Genomic DNA, 19,729 nt, shown 5'->3' with positions numbered 1-19,729 from the left:
AAACCATTGAGTTAGAACATTTGAAGTCATATACTCAAATAATTAATCATCATTATTTAAAAACATTTTTTTAAACTTGGGCCCCCCCCAAAAAATGTATCGAGCCCTGTGCAACCTGGAAGTGTTGACGCAAGCGGGTGTGTCGTTCAAAGCTCAATGGTGCGACTGCCTGTACTTCCGGAGAACGTCAACCTTTGACGAACAGCGAGATAGCAAGAAGAAGACAAATAATGAAAGGGTTGCTTGTCTCTCTCTATTGACTGATAATTATACAATATTTATATTTGATAGAATTAAATACACTCGAACACTTAGGTGAATCGCAAGAGGCGTCCGAATCAACAGCAGGAGTACCACAGCTAAAGTAAGTCGGTGGTTGTTTGCATGATGATAGCTAGCCTCGTTGCTAATGACGATAACTACTAGCGAACGTTAGCTATTTTCCATTTCCTCGTTCCACCTAATTTGGGTTAACCGAAATTACGTTCCCCCTGAAATAAATGTAGTTCCATGTCAATGAGGCTGCTATAGCTAAATACCAATTAAATAAATGGCGCTATTAATTGGCCTGCTAGCTAGCTAACGTATCCAAGCAAGTAACGTTATTGCTTTTTCATCCAATTCAGTTTGTTTTGTATAACCTAACGTTAGCTAACTAGCTGTTGGCTGGATATATGAAAGTTATGGTTGGATAAAATTGTGGTTGCTGCTAAAAGTGGTGGTGGTTGCTTTTGACAAAATAAACGCTATCTATCTAGCTAGCTAACGTTATAAACATTCCCATCATTGGTGAAAGCTAAGTAACTAGCAAGCTAAGGTCAATTTACACATCTAACGTTACTGTAGGTGGCTAGCTAATCGATATGTCCACATTGTCAGGAAGTATCTTTTGTCTATGGAAGAAGCATATAATAACAAACGTCGCTGCTGGCATCGTTTTTTAGCTTGTGGAAAAGCATCTCTGCAGTTAACGTTAAATCAGTATTGTCCCTGTTAGCTAGGTAACGTTATGTCTTGTTATTAAATTGTGTAGGCCTAGATATAGCCATTATTTTTTGGGGCGAAAAAGATTAGACCTACAGTAGAATGATTACTCATTTGATGTTAATCTGGCTATCTGAGACGAAATATATTGACGTGTATATAATATAAATTACGTTATTTACAGTATATATGGACATACAGTACCAGTCAAGTTTGGACACACCTACTCATTCAAGGGTTTTTATTTTTTTCTATTTTCTACATCGTATAATAATAGTGAAGACGTCACAACTATGAAGTAACACAGATGGAATCATGTAGTAACTAAAAAGTGTTAAACAAATCAAAATATATTTGAGATTCTTCAAAGTAGCCACCCTTTGCCTTTATGACAGCTTCAAATCAAATTTGATTTGTCTCATGCGCCGAATACGACAGACCTTACAGTGAAATGCTTATTTACAAGCCCTTAACCAATAATGCAGTTTTAAGAAAAATAATTACCTAAAAAATGGATAACAAATAGTTAAAGAGCAGCAGTAAAATAACAGTAGTGAGGCTATATACAGGGGGTACCGGTACAGAGTCAATATGCAGGGGCACCGATTAGTCAAGGTAATTGAGGCTGGAGTCTTTGACACTTTTTTTTGGACCTTCCTCTGACACCGCTTGGTATAGAGGTACTGGATGGCAGGAAGCTTGGCCCTGGTGATGTACTGGGGCCGTACGCACAACCCGCTGTAGTGCCTTGTGGTCGGAGGCCGGCAGTTGCCATACCAGGCAGTGATGCAACCAGTCAGGATGCTCTCGATGGTGCAGCTGTATAACTTTTTGAGGATCTGAGGACCCTTGCCAAATCTTTTCAGGCTCCTGAGGGGGAATAGGCTTTGTCATGCCCTCTTCACGACTGTCTTGGTGTGTTTGTACCATGGTAATTTGTTGGTGATGCGGACACCAAGTAACTTGAAGCTCTCAACCTGCTCTACTACAGCCCTGCTGATGAGAATGGTGGAATGCTCGGTCCTCCATTTCCTGTAGTCCACAATCATCTCCTTAGTCTTGATCACGTTGAGGGAGAGGTTGTTGTCCTGGCACAGACAGGTCTCTGACCTCCTCCCTATAGGCTGTCTCATTGTTGTCGGTGATCAGGCCTACCACTGTTGTTGTCAGCAAACTTAATGATGGTGAAGTCATGGGTGAAGAGGAGGGGACTGAGCACGCACCCCTGAGGGGCCCCCATGTTGAGGATCAGCGTTACAGATTTGTTGTTACCTACCCATACCACCTGGAGGTGGCCCGTCAGGAAGTCCAGGATCCAGTTGCAGAGGGAGGTGTTTAGTCCCAGGGTCCTTAGCTTAGTGATGAGCTTTGAGGGTACTATGGTGTTGAACACTGAGCTGTAGTCAATTAATAGCATGTTCCTTTTGTCCAGGTGGGAAAGGGTACCTGTGGAGTGCAATAGATTGCATCATCTGTGGATCTTTTGGCATTCTCTCAACCAGCTTCATGAGGTATCAAATCACATTTTTCAAATGTATTGGTCACATACACGTGTTTAGCAGATTATTGCAGGTGTAGCAAAAATGCTTGTGCATCTGGCTCTGACAGTGCAGTAATATCTAACAAGTATTATCTACGTTTTACAACATATACCCAATACACATAAAAAATAAGTAAGGAATGGATTAAGAATATATATAGATATGTCAGAGTGGCATTGGACTAAGATACCGTAGACTAGTATAGAGTAGAGGTCGACCGATTATTGGAGGACCAAAAAAAAGCAGATACCGATTTAATCGGACAATTTTAATTTTTTATTTATTTGTAATAATGACAATTACAACAATACTGAATGAGCACTTATTTTAACTTAACATAATACATCAATAAAATCTATTTAGCCTCAAACAAATAATGAAACATGTTCAATTTGGTTTAAATAATGCAAAAACAAAGTGTTGGAGAAGAAAATTAGTGCAATATGTGCCATGTAAAAAAGCTAACGTTTATGTTCCTTGCTCAGAACATGAGAACATATGAAAGTTGGTGGTTCCATTTAACATGAGACTTCAATATTCCAAGGTAAGAGGTTTTAGGTTGTAGTTAATATAGTATTTATAGGACTATTTCTCTCTATACCATTTGTATTTCATATACCTTTGACTATTGGATGTTCTTATAGGCACTATAGTATTGCCAGTGTAACAGTATAGCTTCCGTCCCCCTCCTCGTCCCTACCTGGGCTCGAACCAGGAACACATCGACAACATCCACACTCGAAGCATCGTTACCCATCACTCCACAAAAGCCGCGGCCCTTGCAGCGCAAGGGGAATAACTACTCCAAATCTAAAAGCGAGTGACGTTTGAAACAGTATTAGCGCACACCCAGCTAACTAGCTAGCCATTTCACATTGGTTACACCAGCCATTAGGCTGATAGGCTTGAAGTCATAAACAGCGTTGTGCTTGCGAAGAGCTGCTGGCAAAACGCACGAAAGTGCTGTTTATATGAACGATTATGGTTCTGCTGGTGCTCAGTCAGACTGCTCTATCAAATCAGACTTAATTATAACATAATAACACACAGAAATACGAGCCTTTGGTCATTAATATGATCGAATCCGGAAACTATAATTTCGAAAACAAAATGTTTATTTCAGTGAAATACAGAACCGTTAGGTATTTTATCTAACGGGTGGCATCCCTAAGTCTAAATATTCTTGTTCCATTGCACAACCTTCAATGTATGTCATAATTACGTAAAATTCTGGCAAATTAGTTCGCAATGAGCCAGGCAACCCAAACTGTTGCATATACCCTGACTCTGCGTGCAATGAACGCAAGAGAAATGACACAATTTCACCTGGTTAATATTGCCTGCTAAACTGGATTAGTAGTTATAACTAGTGATTATGATTGTTTTTTTATGAGATAAGTTTAATGCTAGCTAGCAATTTACCTTCGTTTCTACTGCATTTGCAAAATAGGCAGGCTACTCGTGAAGTGCAATGGTTAGAGCGTTGGACTAGTTAACTGTGCGGTTGCAAGATTGAAACCCCTGAGCTGACAAGGTGAAAATCTGTCATTCTGCCCCAGAACAAGGCAGTTAGCCCACAGTTCCTAGTCAGTCATTGAAAATAAGAATGTGTTCTTAATAACTGACTTGCCTAGTTAAATAAAAGGTGTAAAAAATATATATTTTAAAAAATTATCGGAAATCGGCCCCCAAAAATACAGATTTACGATTGTTATGATAACTTGAAATCGGCCCTAATTAATCGGCCATTCCGATTAATCGGTCGACCTCTAGTATAGAGTGCAGTTTATAGATATGAGATGAGTAATGCTAGATACAGAAACATTAAAGTGTCTAGTGATCCATTTCTAAAAGTGGTCAGGGATTCCTGATCTATGTGTATAGGCAGCCGCCTCTGATGTGCTAGCGATGGCTGTTTAGCAGTCTGATGGCCTTGAGAGAGAAGCTGTTTTTCAGTCTCTCGGTCCCAGCTTTGATGCACCTGTACTGACCTCGCCTTCTGGATGTTAGCGGGGTGAATAGGCAGTGGCTCCGATGGTTGATGTCCTTGATGATCTTTTTGGCCTTCCTATGCCATTGTGTGCTGTAGGTGTCCAGGAGGGCAGGAAGTTTTTCCCCGGTAATGCGTTGGGCAGACCACACCACCCTCTGGATAGGTTTGCGGTTGTGGTTGGTGCAGTTGCTGTACCAGGTGGTGATACAGTCCAATAGGATGCTCTCAGTTGTGCACATCACAAGGTAGGGGTCCTATACAGAAGATAGCCCTATTTGGTAAAAGACCGAGTCCATGTTATGGCAAGAACAGCTCAAATAAGCAAAGAGAAACGACAGTCCATTACTTTAGCCTTTCTGGCACGGGTGTTCTGCTAGCGACCCACCTCGACAACATACGGTGAAATTGCAGAGCGCCAAATTCAAAATACAGAAATGGTCATAATAAACATTCATAAAAAATACAAGTGTTAAACATCGGCTTAAAGAGTTACTTCTTGTTAATCCAGCCGCTTTGTCAGATTTCAAAAAGGCTTTACGGGAAAGCATACCATGCGATTATCTGAGGACAGCGCCCCGCATACAAAAGCGTCAAAAACATTTCCCAACCAAACAGATGCATCACGAAGGTCAGAAATGGTGATTAAAATAAATCGCTTACCTTTGAAGATCTTCATCTTTTTGCAATCCCAAAGGTCTGTTACACAATGAATGGTCGTTTTATTCGATCAAGTCCTTCTTTATATCACAAATGTCAGTTTATTTGGCGTGTTTGATTCAGAAATACACCGGCTCCAACTCGCCCAACATGCCTACAAAGGATCTAAGTTACCTGTAAACTTAGTCCAAACATTTCAAACAACGTTTCTCATCCAACCTCAGGTACCCTAAAATGTAAATAATCATTTTCAATACCGGCGAAAAACACCACCTGAGTGACACTTAGAAACAATACGACTACTTCTTCATTAAAAAACAAAACAAATTTAAACATTGAACATTTTCTGATGACTGTTGACTTCTAGTGGAAGCCATAGGAACTGTAATCTGTGTCCTAATAATTTGGCTTTCCCATAGAAAAGCATTGGGTTTCGCCTGCCAAATCAGTTCTGTTATACACACAGACATTATTTTAACAGTTTTAGAAACTTTAGTGTTTTCTATCCAATACTACCATGCATATGCATATCCTAGCTTCTGGGCCTGAGTAACAGGCAGTTTACTTTGGGCACCTCAGTCATCCAAACCTCTGAATACTGCCCCCTATCTCTAAGAAGTTTAAGAGGTGAAAGTTGGTCAATCTCAAAAATGTCATGAATTTTTAAAGTTTCTTCAAGTGCAGTCACAAAAACCATCAGCGCTATGATGAAACTGGCTCTCATGAGGACCGCCACAGGAAAGGAAGACCCAGAGTTACCTCTGCAGCAGAGGATATGTTCATAAGAGTTAACTGCACCTCAGAAATTGCAGCCCAAATAAATGCTTCACAGAGTTCAAGTAACAGACACATCTCAACATCAACTGTTCAGGAGACTGCGTGAATCAGGCCTTCATGGTCAAATTGCTGAAGAGAAACCACTACTAAAGGACACATAAGAAGGAGAGACTTGCTTGGGCCAAGAAACACGAGCAATGGACATTAGACTGAGTCCAAATTTGAATTATTTGGTCCAACCGCAATGTACTTGTGAGACGCAGAGTAGGTGAACGGATGATCTCTGCATGTGTGGTTCCCATAGTGAAGCATGGAGGAGAAGGTGTGATGTGGTGCCAGGGTCTCAGGCTAACCACAATGGCTATAGGAGGCACCAGACCCAGCAAGGTGTCAGGGTCTCAGGTTAACCACAAGATGTATAGGAGGCACCAGGCCCAGCAAGGTGCCAGGGTCTCAGGTTAACCACAAGGTCTGTAGGAGGCACCAGGCCCAGCAAGGTGCCAGGGTTGTTCTCAACCCACTTTTATCCTTTTATTTATGGCAGAACTCCCTTCCACCAAATGTGTACGATTACTGGAAATTATTGTTAATTGTCAGAAACTGAAAAATTGACCACACTATGAATTGTGGGTTTAAGGATGCAACACATTCTTTCTGTTCCGTCCAGTGTTGTCACGATTCCAGTACTACGAAACCAGATTTTAAACTCGACGGTCCTTTAAAATCCTACGTTATGTAAAATATTGTGTTTTGTAGTTTACAAAATAAACAAATATGACTGAGTGACAGCATAATATTTTTTCCCCCCAAACATTAGGACTGTTAACCTCAGGAAATTAAGTCTGCTTCATGTTTTGTTGCCTTTGCTTCTTTACTTCCTAGTATCACGATACTGGTATCATGACAACTCTAATTAGGTCAGCCCGTGTCCCGACAAGTTTTCTTTGAAGGCCTGCTTGGAAAAGTTGAGTTGGCCTGTGTTGTTGTGTGGGGAACTTTGAAAGGAAGTCAATGGGGCTGAGAAATTGCCTCAAGCTACAGTGCATGAGAGAAGACAGTGGGAGAACCAGCTGCTAGCTGGCACTGCCACAGTGGGAATCCCTCCATATTGCCCCCCCCCAGATCTGATCTTTCCACTAAAGGTTAATGACTCCTTTTTAGAGCAGGGGTGTCAAACTCAGTCCATGGAGGACTGTGTCTGCTAGTTTTGTTAGTTCCTTTTCATTTGGCCAAATAAGACCTAGACGACAAGGTGAGGGGAGTTTTTAACCAATCAGGGACCCTAGTTGATCTATAAAGAACAAGGGAGGAGTGAACCTGCAGATACTCGGCCCTGCATATGAGTTTGACACCTGTGACAAACTCTGATGTCTGAGCTACCTCAACTGTATAGCCTACTAGAGAGATAATGCGGCCTGTTGTCTGAGCTACCTCAACTGTATAGCCTACTAGAGAGATAATGTGGCCTGTCTGTTTGAACTAGAGAGATAATGTGGCCTGTTGTTTCAACTGTATAGCCTACTAGAGAGATAATGTGGCCTGTTGTCTGAGCTACCTCAACTGTATAGCCTACTAGAGAGATAATGTGGCCTGTTGTTTGAACTACCTCAACTGTATAGCCTACTAGAGAGATAATGTGGCCTGTTGTCTGAGCTACCTCAACTGTATAGCCTACTAGAGAGATAATGCGGCCTGTTGTCTGAGCTACCTCAACTGTATAGCCTACTAGAGAGATAATGTGGCCTGTTGTCTGAGATACCTCAACTGTATAGCCTACTAGAGAGATAATGTGGCCTGTTGTCTGAGATACCTCAACTGTATAGCCTACTAGAGAGATAATGTGGCCTGTTGTCTGAGCTACCTCAACTGTATAGCCTACCAGAGAGTAGAGTAGTACTTTATTGATCCCTTACTTGGAAAAATGTTTTATCACCACAGACAAATATCAATACTACAGCCTACACATAATGATTAACCGATATTAAGACAACTGCACCTCAGGACCATTAAGAGAGTTCTTTTTTTGTTTTAGCTAATAAATGCTTTTGTCTATCCTTTTCTGGGGAAACGAGCAATAACATTTGTATCATGGACGTAATCATAAATCATCACATTCAAAGACTGATGGCTATGAGTAAGAATATACTATATACTCCTATTACAGGATTTCCCACCGCCTGGTGTCTGAAAAACACTTCTGATGGTGTCATGCACACACATGATGCCAAAAAAAACTACTTAGCAGGAAAGCCATCAATGTTATGTTTTTTTGGCATCGTGTGTGCATGACAACAGAAGTGTATTTCAGATACCAGGATTTGGGAAATCCTGTGTTGAAGTTAATGGTTGTAATGCACAGATGGCTTAACATATGGCTACGGTCATATAGACTTAAAGTAAGGTAACCTACCCTGTTATCTAACTTTTATTAGATGACAGTATTAATGCAAGTTAATGTTATACCCACCACTAGGTGAGCAGCATGTAGTAAATATCGACCCCCTAAAAACACACATGAAGGCCAATTTCCAATTTGATTATTGGACTGGAAAAAAGTAGCACACTCATTCATATAAGGCAATCACACTAGTCATTTAGGTCTAATACAACCATGTATGCACACAAGATCCAGCATGACTGTTGTGCAGCCAGATAGATGGAAATGATTGCCTCTGGCTGGGACTGGATAAGTTGTCACCTCACCAACACCACTGCTGTCTTTGCTGTGCTGTGCTCTCCCTGTTTTGTAGTCATGCACTGTTTTGGGGGTTTATGTAATGGGAAGGCTGTGGAGCTGCCCTTGGGAGAGACTGGCTGTCTTTGACGCTGAGATAGAATTTGAGAAACTGAACATGAGTCACCGGAGCGTGCACACACACACTACTCCAGCTTCACCCATGCCTCCATGTCTCAGCAAATCATCTATGCTTTTCAGGATTCATTGTGTTGATATAAAACAAATACTTTGAGCAGTTATCGATGTGCAAACATAATTTAGTTGATGTGCAAACATAATTTGGTTGAGGACGCACTGGTGGCTCTTGGGAAAGGGAGCTTGCTTTGTAGGTCCATTGAAAGTAGTCCTAGGCTACATCTATTTTCACTACTTTTGTCTCCTGACTGATCATTTTATGAAGTTGTTACACACCACTGGTGTGCTGTTGTAATTAATGAGCAAGAAATCATTACTGACAATCAGGCAGTCTCAAGACCGTGTGATGGGGTTTACAATGATTAGGCCTGTTAACACACTCTCATGGGCAAGACATTCTGTTGATGAAGTCCAGGCTGTGTGTAAAGTTGTTATTTTGTTTCCCTGCTGTGAGACAACTTTATGTAATGGTTTACATAATAATCTCACTACCCACATCCTTGAGATCAGCCAGTGGGTGTAATCTAAGATGATTAAAATCACGACTTTCACTTTGTCTCCAGGGTCAAACCTCTTGACTACATTTCATGTTGGTTAGTATCTCTCTATCAAGTCTTCGGTGGTAGAGCGAGACGTACAACAATGTTGTTCTGTTCACCTTTCTAATAGTAGACAATGATAAGAAACTGACTGTAGTCCATGTGCTCAACTTTGTCCTACTCAACATATTATTTGTCTCCTTAAGGCTAGAATCCTTAGTTAAAACAATAACAAGGTGTTACCCTGCCTCTGTTTTGGTAAAAGCTTAGGGATGGGCCTAGAGAAATGTTAACTCAAATTCATAGGCAGAGCTATGTATGCAAGACCTGACCATCCATGATATCAAAATTATATTTCAATTGAGGCTATTGTTTACAGTAAAATAATCAGTTTATTTTGTGTTCTGAATGGGTATTGACAGTTGATCTAAACACTGCATTTATACATTTATAGTCATCAAATCAATGGGTAAAAATCATTAAGTTAAAAACATTGCTGTAGCAAGTAAGGATTCCTAGCTTTAATAAGCATGGTAGCTAACAGTCCAGCATGCTCTGATTTGAAGTATGTCCCGTTCAGCCAGACAAAAGATCTCAGTAGCTATATTTTCTTTTTATTTATGTTTTTTCTTTTTTTAACTGGTCAAGTCAGTTAAGAACAAAATCTTATTTACAATGACTGCCTACCCCGGCTTAATCCTAATGACGCAGGGCCAATTGTGCGCAGCACTATGGGACTCCCAATCACGGCCGGTTGTGATACAGCCTGGAATCGAACCGGGTCTGTAGTGACGCCTCTAGCACTGAGATGCAGTGCCTTAGACCACTGCGCCACTCGGGAGCCCATATTGGCCAGGTGCCTCGTAGGACAGTCAGTATAGATTTATTGATGGCCTGCTGGTGAAACCAAAGTGCTGAGTCATAGATCACCTCTTTAAACCACCATTGTCCTCATTCACTCGATGACATTGTACTGAGGGACTTCTCCTAACGTGTTTACTTCCTGCTTGCTCCCTAGGTCTCCTATCTCTTCCCTGGTCCGACCCCGATGTCGAGCACATCGGCCAGCCACCACAGTGAGTGGTAGGGGGGGGGCGAAGGGGCAGCCAGCGGCCCTGTGCCAGTGACGGGCTGTGGTGGGCACGGCCCAAGGCCTCTAACTGGATCCCTCGAAGCAGCAGCAGCAGCCGCCCGGCGGTTCCCGCAGTGCCATGGACCATCCAAAAGAGGGTGAGCGGCCGGCGAGGAGCAGCAAGGTGGCACAGGGGCGCAGCGGGCACTCCAGACCCTCCAGCTCCTCAGCCTCCTCCGGGGTTCTCATGGTGGGACCCAACTTCCGCGTGGGCAAGAAGATCGGCTGCGGCAACTTCGGAGAACTGAAGCTCGGTAAGAGGAGTTCATGTAATCTTTATAATGGTAGGACTGTATTTCATATTGATCCACCCAAGGACACTCGGTTTACATGTGGTAACATGAACTGCTCTTTGTTGTCTTGATAATTTCATACGATGTGTTGGACACTAGTGTTGTCATGATACCAACGTATTACTTACAATACCAGACCAAGTGTCACGATACTGAGTAGTATATTACCGTGGTTTATCTTGGCCAGGTCGCAGTTGCAAATGAGAACTTGTTTTCAACTAGCTTATCTGGTTAAATAAAGGTGAAATAATTGTTTTTATTTATTTATTTTTTAAATACCGTGCATCACTCTTGGTCACACAAGCCTCCCAGACCCAGTATCGCTTATGTTGTCCATAGTGCTTTTATTTTGGCCTCACGGGGATAGGCATATATTGATAGTGATTTATTCATGCCTGCTTCATAGTAATCACATAAATAATGCACAGTCTTTCAGTGGCTTGGCCTATCATGGCCAGGAACATAAAAGCCATATTTCAGATGCTAAATTCATGACATTCTGACAATCCAATGACACTGAGAACTGAGAAGGTTTATCAGCTTCAACGTGTGCTGTTATAACTGGTTATATTATAACCTCCCACAGCAACACAAGACCGACACAACAACTGTCTCTGAGACCCATCAGCACTAATGTTGTGTCTGTGTACAGAATTCCGTTGTAGTAGTACATGTGGTACTCTGCTATGCTGCTGTACCAATAATCAATGCATTTCTCTTAATTGAGTAGATTAGTTTAGTTTAGATTAGATTAGTACACGTGATGGCCATAGGCGGGGCCTGCTTGCTGAATGGAGCATGCTGGGGTCACACCAATGATGTTTATAAAACCTGGTATTGGCCATTGAGAGGTTTTGAAACTACCGGTCGGCCATATTGGCGCTCCTCATTTAAGAGCAGTCCTCCATAGGAATGACTGGAATTCTACATTATTTACATTTTTTTAAATAACATTACATTTATTTAACTTTTGTTTTCGTCCATAACATTTATCTAAAAATATATATGTTAAGGAAAATGTTATATTTTACTTTTGTGTTTAGCTCACGTAATATAATTTGAAAGTTTGCATAAGGTTTCTGTAATATAATATGAGGTTAAAACAAATGTAGACATTAATAAATGCATTTCTATAACTTTCTAAATATTTTTTTACAATTGTAGGGGAGACCCAAAATGTCAGTGCGGTGGCTTCAACACAGCGCCCACGCCTTAGTAATCTAGTGTATATAGACATTTGAAGTCGGAAGTTTACATTACACTTAGTTTGGAGTCATTAAAACTCGTTTTTCAACCACTCCACAAATTTCTTGTTAACAAACTATAGTTTTGGCAAGTCGGGTAGGACATCTACTTTGTGCATGACACAAGTAATTTTTCCAGCAATTGTTTACAAACAGATTATTTCACTTGTAATTCACTGTATCACAATTCTAGTGGGTCAGACGTTTACATACACTAAGTTGACTGTGCCTTTAAACAGCTTGGAAAATTCCAGAAAATTGTCATGGCTTTAGAAGCTTCTGATAGGCTAATTTACATCATTTGAGTTAATTGGAGGTGTACCTGTGGATGTATTTCAAGGCCTACCTTCAAACTCAGTGCCTCTTTGCTTGACATCATGGGAAAATCAAAATAAATCAGCCAAGACTTCAGAAAATAAATTGTAGACCTCCCCCAAGTCTGGTTCATCCTTGGGAGCGATTTCCAAACGCCTGACGGTATCACGTTCATCTGTACAAACAATAGTACGCAAGTATGAACACCATGGGACCACGCAGCCATCATACCGCTCAGGAAGGAGACTCGTTCAGTCTCCTAGAGATGAACGTACTTTGGTCCGAAAAGTGCAAATCAATCCCAGAACAACAGCAAATGACCTTGTGAAGTATCTATATCCACAGTAAAACAAGTCCTATATCGACATAACCTGATAGGCCGCTCAGCAAGAAAGAAGCCACTGCTCCAAAACCGCCATAAAAAAGCCAGACTACTGTTTGCAACTGCACGTGGGGACAAAGATCATACTTTTTGGAGAAATGTCCTCTGGTCTGATGAAACAAAAATAGAGCTGTTTGGCAATAATGGCCATTGTTATGTTAGCTGGAAAGGGGGGAGGCTTGCAAGCCGAAGAACAACATCCCAACCGTGAAGCACGGGGGTGGCAGCATCATGTTGTGGGGTGCTTTGCTGCAGGAGGGACTGGTGCACTTCACAAAATAGATTGCATCATGAGGTAGGAAAATTATGTGGATATATTGAAGCAACATCTCAAGACATCAGTCAGAAAGTTAAAGCGTGGTTGCAAATGGGTATTCCAAATGGACAATGACCCCAAGCATGCTTCCACATTTGTGGCAAAATGGCTTAAGGACAACAAATTCCAGGTATTGGAGTGGACATCACAAAGCCCTGACCTCAATCCTATAGAAAATTTGTGGGCAGAACTGAAAAAGTGTGTGCGAGCAAGGAGGCCTACAAACCTGACTCAGGTACACCAGCTTTGTCACGAGGAATGGGCCAAAATTGACCCAACATTTGTGGGAAGCTTATGGAAGGGTACCAGAAACGTTTGACCCAAGTTAAACAATTTAAAGGCAATGGTACCAAATACTAATTGAGTGTATGTAAACTTCTGACCCACTGGGAATGTGATGAAAGAAATAAAAGCTGAAATAAATCATTCTCTCTACTGTTATTCTGACATTTCACTTTCTTAACATAAAGTGGTGATCCTAACTGACCTTAAACAGGGTATTTTTACTCTGATTAAATGTCAGGAATTGTGAAAAACTGAGTTTAAATGTATTTGGCTAAGGTGTATGTAAACTTCCGACTTCAACTGTGAATCATAGATTGATGCATACACACTCATTTCTTGAGGCTGGACTGAAGTTCCCCTGAGCAACGCAAAACTCACTATTTTTCTATGGCTTTTTTGTCCTGCTCTGAAACTGCTTTTAGAGATGGTCATTTGCTGTTTACTAAGCTAAACACCAAAACACTCTATTTAGGCAAGCCCTTCAGTAGGTTGAGTAATAACCAAAGTGTTCTTATCTGAATGCCACCTCTCTCTCTGCTTTGTTTCAGGTAAAAATCTCTACACCAACGAGTATGTAGCTATTAAACTGGTAAGTACTCTGTCCTGAAAAAAATTAACTGCACTGATCAAAAATATAAACACAACATGTGTTGGTTTCATGAGCTGAAATAAAAGATCACTGACATTTTCCATACACATAAAAAGCTTATTTCTCTTTTTTTTTTTGCACATATTTGTTTACATCCCGTTTAGTGAGAATTTCTCCTTTGCCAAGATAATCCTTCCACCTGACAGGTGTGGCATATCAAGAAGCTGATTAAACAGCATGATCATTGCACAGGTGCACCTTGTGCTGGGGGCAATAAAATGCCACTCTAAAATGTGCAAATTTGTAACACTACACAATGCTACAGATGTCTCAAGTTAAGGGAGCGTGCAATTGGCATGCTGACTGCAGGAATTGAGTTGTTGCCAGAGAATTGAATGTTAATTTACTGTACCATAAGCTGGCTCCAACATCATTTTAGAGAACTTGGCAATGCGTCCAACCAGCCTCAACTACAGACCACGTGTAACCACGCCAGCCCAGGACATCCCCATCCAGCTTCTTCACATGCGGCATCGTCTGAGACCAACCACCCGGACAGCTGATAAAACTGTGGATTTGCACAACCTAATAATTTCTGCACAAACTGTCAGAAACCTACTCGGGGAAGCTCATCTGTGTGCTCAGTTCGGGGTCGTAACCGACTTCGGTGGGCAAATGCTCAGCTACAATGGACACTGGCACGCTGGAGAGGTGTGCTCTTCACAGATGAATCCCAGTTTTGACTGTACAGGGCAGATGGCAGACAGCGTGTATACCAGTGCCCAATGGTAGCAGTGGGGTTATGGTATGGGCGGGCATAAGCTACGAACACAGTTAGCGGTGACCCAAAGGCCTTATGTAGGCTACAGTTAGCGGTGACCCAAAGGCCTTATGTAGGCTACAGTTAGCGGTGACCCAAAGGCCTTATGTAGGCTACAGTTAGCGGTGACCCAAAGGCCTTATGTAGGCTACAGTTAGCGGTGACCCAAAGGCTACACGCATAATCTGTCACTCATCAATAATTGAGCAAAGGGGGCTACCTGGGTGGCCCAGTGGTCTAGGGCTAACCAGGTCGCCAGGTGCACGGCGTTTCCTCCGACACATTGGTGCGGCTGGCTTCCGGGTTGGATGCGTGCTGTGTTAAGAAGCAGTGTGGCTTGGTTGGGTTGTGTTTCGGAGGACGCATGGTTTTCAACCTTCGTCTCTCCCGAGCCCGTACAGGAGTTGTAGCGATGAGACAAGATAGTAACTACGAACAATTTGATACCACGAATTTGGGGAGAAAGGGGGGTAAAATAAATAAAATAATTTAGCAAAGGCCTAGTGAGGCACGCATGCGACCAGCCTCGATTTTACACTCCCAGAGGACACATCGCCTGAAAAACATCGGTCTCTGCCTTTGAAGCAGAAGACTGTTTTTAAGTTGTTGACAGTCAACATGGTGAGCCCTGGCAGTAATTTCTCTGAAGGACAGGTCTAGAGGAGTTTGGGGGCTGTCGTATGAGGCACTTGACAGCAGCACTGCTCTGTATGCTTAGAATCGGGCCAGAATGAATGCATATCAATTGTAGGCTACTGAAGTCTTTGTTTACAAACTAAGATTTCTAAGGGTTGATATTGAAAGGGAAATTAGACTTGTACTTTTTTATGTGGAAGTGACTAGGCCTAATTGTCAGCATACCAGCATACCACCCTGCATCCCACTGCTTGCTGGCTTGCCTTTGAAGCTAAACAGGGTTGCCACTAGTAGGTCCCTGGATGGGAGACCAGATGCTGTTGGAAGTGGGGTTGGAGGGCCCTCTGGTCTTAAGATCGAATCCCAATGCTCCAGGGCAGTGAAGGGGACATTGCTCTGCATAGGGTGCCGTCTTCCGGATGTGACATTAAACAGGTGTTCTGACTCTGGTCATTAAAAATCCCATGGCACTTATCCCAATTGTATAGGTGTTAACTAGAGGTTGACCGATTATGATTTTTCAACACCGATACAGATTATTGGAGGACCAAAAAAAGCAGATACCGATTTAATCGGACAATTTTTATTTTTTATTTATTTGTAATAATGACAATTACAACAATACTGAATGAACACTTATTTTAACTTAATATAATACATCAATAAAAATCAATTTAGCCTCAAATAAATAATGAAACATGTTCAATTTGGTTTAAAAAATTGTGCAAAAACTAAGTGTTGGAGAAGATAATACGTGCAATATGTGCCATGTAAAAAAGCTAACGTTTAAGTTCCTTGCTCAGAACATGAGAACATACGAAAGCTGGTGGTTCCTTTTAACAGGAGACTTCAATATTCCAAGGTAAGAGGTTTTAGGTTGTAGTTAATATAGTATATATAGGACAATTTCTCTCTGTACCGTTGCATATAATTGATGCGGTGCACATTCACGGAAAAATGACTGTCGTTGCTCCAACGTGTACCTAACCACTGATTGATTGTTTTTTATAAGCTAAGTTTAATGCTAGCTAGCAACTTACCTTGGCATCTTACTGCATTCCCGTAACAGGCAGGCTCCTCGTGGAGTGCAATGAGATGCAGGTGGTTAGAGCGTTGGACTAGTTAACTGTAAGGTTGCAAGATTGAATCCCCGAGCTGACAAGGTAAAAATTTGTCATTCTGCCCCTGAACAAGGCAGTTAACCCACCTAGACCTAGGCCGTCATTGAAAATATCAGCACAAACTTGTGCTTCAGTAGAACGGCATTCTATCAGCAGACAGCGCTCTGACTGGTATAGTCTACTTTTCTCTGGTACTTTTCTCAGTGTAGTCTACTTTTCTCTGGTACCTTTCTCAGTGTAGTCTACTTTTCTCTGGTAAAATGCCAGATTAACTTCAAGCAAAACATTAGGAACTGTAGCTGGCTGCATTCTTTCTATAGTAAACATTAGAAATTTGATGGCCGTGCATTGTTTTTTGCAACACAGGAAAAACTAGCTTATTCATTGTAAGCTCATTTACTTGTGTGGCTGCCAGCCAAATAGCGTTGCACTTCTGTTGTTATCTGATGAAGATGAAGCTATTTTCTGCCAAATGTGTTGCATTAATGTATTTTTGGTGAAGGAGAACTGTAGTTGCCCTCCCCAGACCACTTTATTTATATTGAAAGACCAAACACTTGACTTTCAATATAAAACACAGGTGAAATGATTTAAACTGATGTTTTTTGAAAATGCAGATTTCTGAGCTCTTAACGCGACCCCTGTAAAGGATACCTGCTAACATGTATTGAAGTTAATAGTCCTAATGCTCTTCATACATCACAAGCTAGGCTGGGATATGTGTGGCACAATGGTTGCCTGGCAGGACTGTTCTGGACAAGCAGATAAATAGTAGCTGGTGGAAATGCCAGATTAGGTGTGCCTCTAAAAGCTGTGGCACGGGAAATGACTCATGCCATTCTAATAGCTCTCCAGACGGCTATAAATTGCTGTACTACCAAAAAATATGAAGCTCGCAAAAGTCTCATTACAATTTAAGTCAGCAATTTGAACCCAAATGCTGTGGGGGAAACTGCCAGTCAGTAAAAGTGTACCCCCCCCATTGTTAATTGAAGTGCTTTGTTGTACCCTGTCGCGCAGGAACCAGTCAAGTCGAGGGCACCACAGTTACATTTGGAGTACCGGTTCTACAAAACATTAGGAAGTACAGGTAAGGTCACGCTCTGGATTATCTTCATTCCTGTTCCCTGGTGTTCTTGTGTTTGCTGCATGACAATCACTCAACTGTTTTTGGTTGATTTAACAAAAAGATTACCCCATATCCACAATAAGTGATTACTCGCTCTAGATGACAACGATAAGCTTTGACATTAATTTTGAGAATATTTTGGCTTCATTTCATGCAAGGGACTAGTTTGACCTGTAAATTGGTTGGACATCTCAAATATAAATGATTAAAATCCGTTGTGGTTGGTTTCTACAGCTGAGACTATGATCTTAACCTAGTTGAATGGGCTTGTATGACACATGAAGCACAACAGACAATGTTTGCAAGACAGGCACTAAGGGAAACCTAGTCAGTTTTAGAACAGAATGCCTTCAACTGAAATGTGTCTTCCACATTTAACCCAGCCCCTCTGAATCAAAGAGGTGCGGGGGGCTGTCTTAATCGACTGCCTTGCTCAGGGGCAGACCGACAGATTTTTACTTTGTCCGCTCGGGGATTCGATCCAGCAACCTTTCGGTCATTGGCCCAACGCTCTAACCGCTAGGCTACCACTATACCTCATGTTGGTTTTGACACTAGGATGTTGGTTTACCAGGGAGGGAGAATCCACAACAGGAAGGAAAGGCTATCCCCGTATTTCTCGCTCATACAACTTGAAGCCCCCCACCACCAGGCAGCAGAAAGCAACTTCCTTTCCCCCGTGCTGATAAGACTCCTTTGGCCTAATGTTCCTGGGAACAACTGCCCTGGTTGTTTGTGTGTCTGTTCTCTGGGGAGGAAGATAAGTGACCGTGGATGCATGGCTACGACAAGCCCTCTCCTTTGTCTGTGTGAGCCGCCGGTGGTGTTTGATCTCGGCATTTGCACCCCCCCCATACAGGAAGTGCTGTCATTCGCCACCACCAACACCTAGCAGAGATGTAACCCTTTACAGTTTACAGGTGTCACGTTTAAATGCCAGCTGTGCTAGCTATGGGTCATTATCTCAACGTTTAGAGAGAAAGTGTACGATGCTGAGGATGAATTTGAGCTCTCGGTTCTGGTTGCTGCCATGGAGGCCTTTTTTGTGTGACTCCTTCATATTATTACCATGAAAAGGGGGGGCTGAGACCTGTTAATACAACAAAATCTGGAATTGTATAACTTGCCTGTTTTTGTCTAAAGGTCTCCACCTAACAAGTTCTGCATACAGAACATGATTTTTTTTTAATAAAAAAAATGTTGATATGTTTTTAAGCAAATAGGCCTTAACGATTTGGACATCAGACAAAAAAATAATTCCCCCATAGTCATTGGTGCCTGTCTTGATGCTTATATGTTTCACACTGCTTGAATCAACTTCAGAAGAGGTGGAATTTGAGTTTGTTCAAACTTGCCTAAACATTCAACAGATGCTCACTGCTGTTGCATTTCTGTGTAGAACAGTTACTAGTTAATGCTGTATAGACCATGGTAGAAATGTTATCCCCAAAAGTTCACACAGGTTTCACATACAGGCACACAATTCCCCAAATAATACCCCCATCCCCACCCAGACATCCAGAAGGTTGAAAAAGTGACTCCGTTTCTCATCAAATAGTATTCACGACACCTCTTCAACTGTCCGTGACCCCATTTCCCTCAACACCCCCCACTACACCAGCCATTGTCAGGAATCTTGTGAAGACCTAATGATCATTAAAGAGCATTAGATTATGGGAAACACTACTTTTTTCCCCTCCCTGAGTATCTGAGGAAATGGGTGGAAACCCACACGCTGAGATACAATAGAAATGAAGGGATCTTTTAATAGCTGCTCTAAGAAGCTCCTGTGAAAACGGTACTTTTTCATTGGTGTTTTTTTGTTTGTTGGGAAAACAGTAAAACTCTACCGAAGGTCATTCTTCCAGAAATGGAGATAGGATATGTCCTTGTCAGACTCACGCCAGCCAACTATGGAGCAGACTAGTGCATCAGACAACAACATCAATTGCAAGGTTGCTCTTTGTTTCATAATCAGGTGTTTTAAGATTAAGCTTCAAAGCTGAAGCACGTCAGTTTTTAATAATACAGAAATACTTCCTATTGGACTTCCATTGTCTTTCAAGTACAGAACCACTTCCTATTGGACTTCCATTATCTTTCG

At 41.8% G+C, this 19,729-nt stretch overlaps 1 protein-coding gene across 3 annotated transcripts in view; it reads left to right on the top strand.

Annotated features, from left to right (window-relative positions):
• Window positions 1-150: 150 nt before the first annotated feature.
• The window catches only part of csnk1g1 (casein kinase 1, gamma 1), a 41,404-nt gene continuing 21,825 nt past the window's right edge, over window positions 151-19,729 (top strand). Inside the window, exons 1-5 of one of the 3 annotated variants that reach the window (XM_065012308.1) lie at window positions 151-364; window positions 2,417-2,495; window positions 10,382-10,749; window positions 13,879-13,919; window positions 17,517-17,586. In XM_065012308.1, coding sequence (XP_064868380.1) covers window positions 10,575-10,749; window positions 13,879-13,919; window positions 17,517-17,586 — 286 coding nt within the window. In that variant the 5' untranslated portion in view covers window positions 151-364; window positions 2,417-2,495; window positions 10,382-10,574. The remainder of the gene's footprint in view (window positions 365-2,416; window positions 2,496-10,381; window positions 10,750-13,878; window positions 13,920-17,516; window positions 17,587-19,729) is intronic. The other 2 variants (XM_065012307.1, XM_065012309.1) reach the window with 2 other exon arrangements.

Source organism: Oncorhynchus nerka, linkage group LG27 (genome assembly GCF_034236695.1).
Source record: "Oncorhynchus nerka isolate Pitt River linkage group LG27, Oner_Uvic_2.0, whole genome shotgun sequence".
Classification (NCBI taxonomy): domain Eukaryota; kingdom Metazoa; phylum Chordata; class Actinopteri; order Salmoniformes; family Salmonidae; genus Oncorhynchus; species Oncorhynchus nerka.
This window is presented reverse-complemented; position numbering and strand designations above follow the sequence as displayed.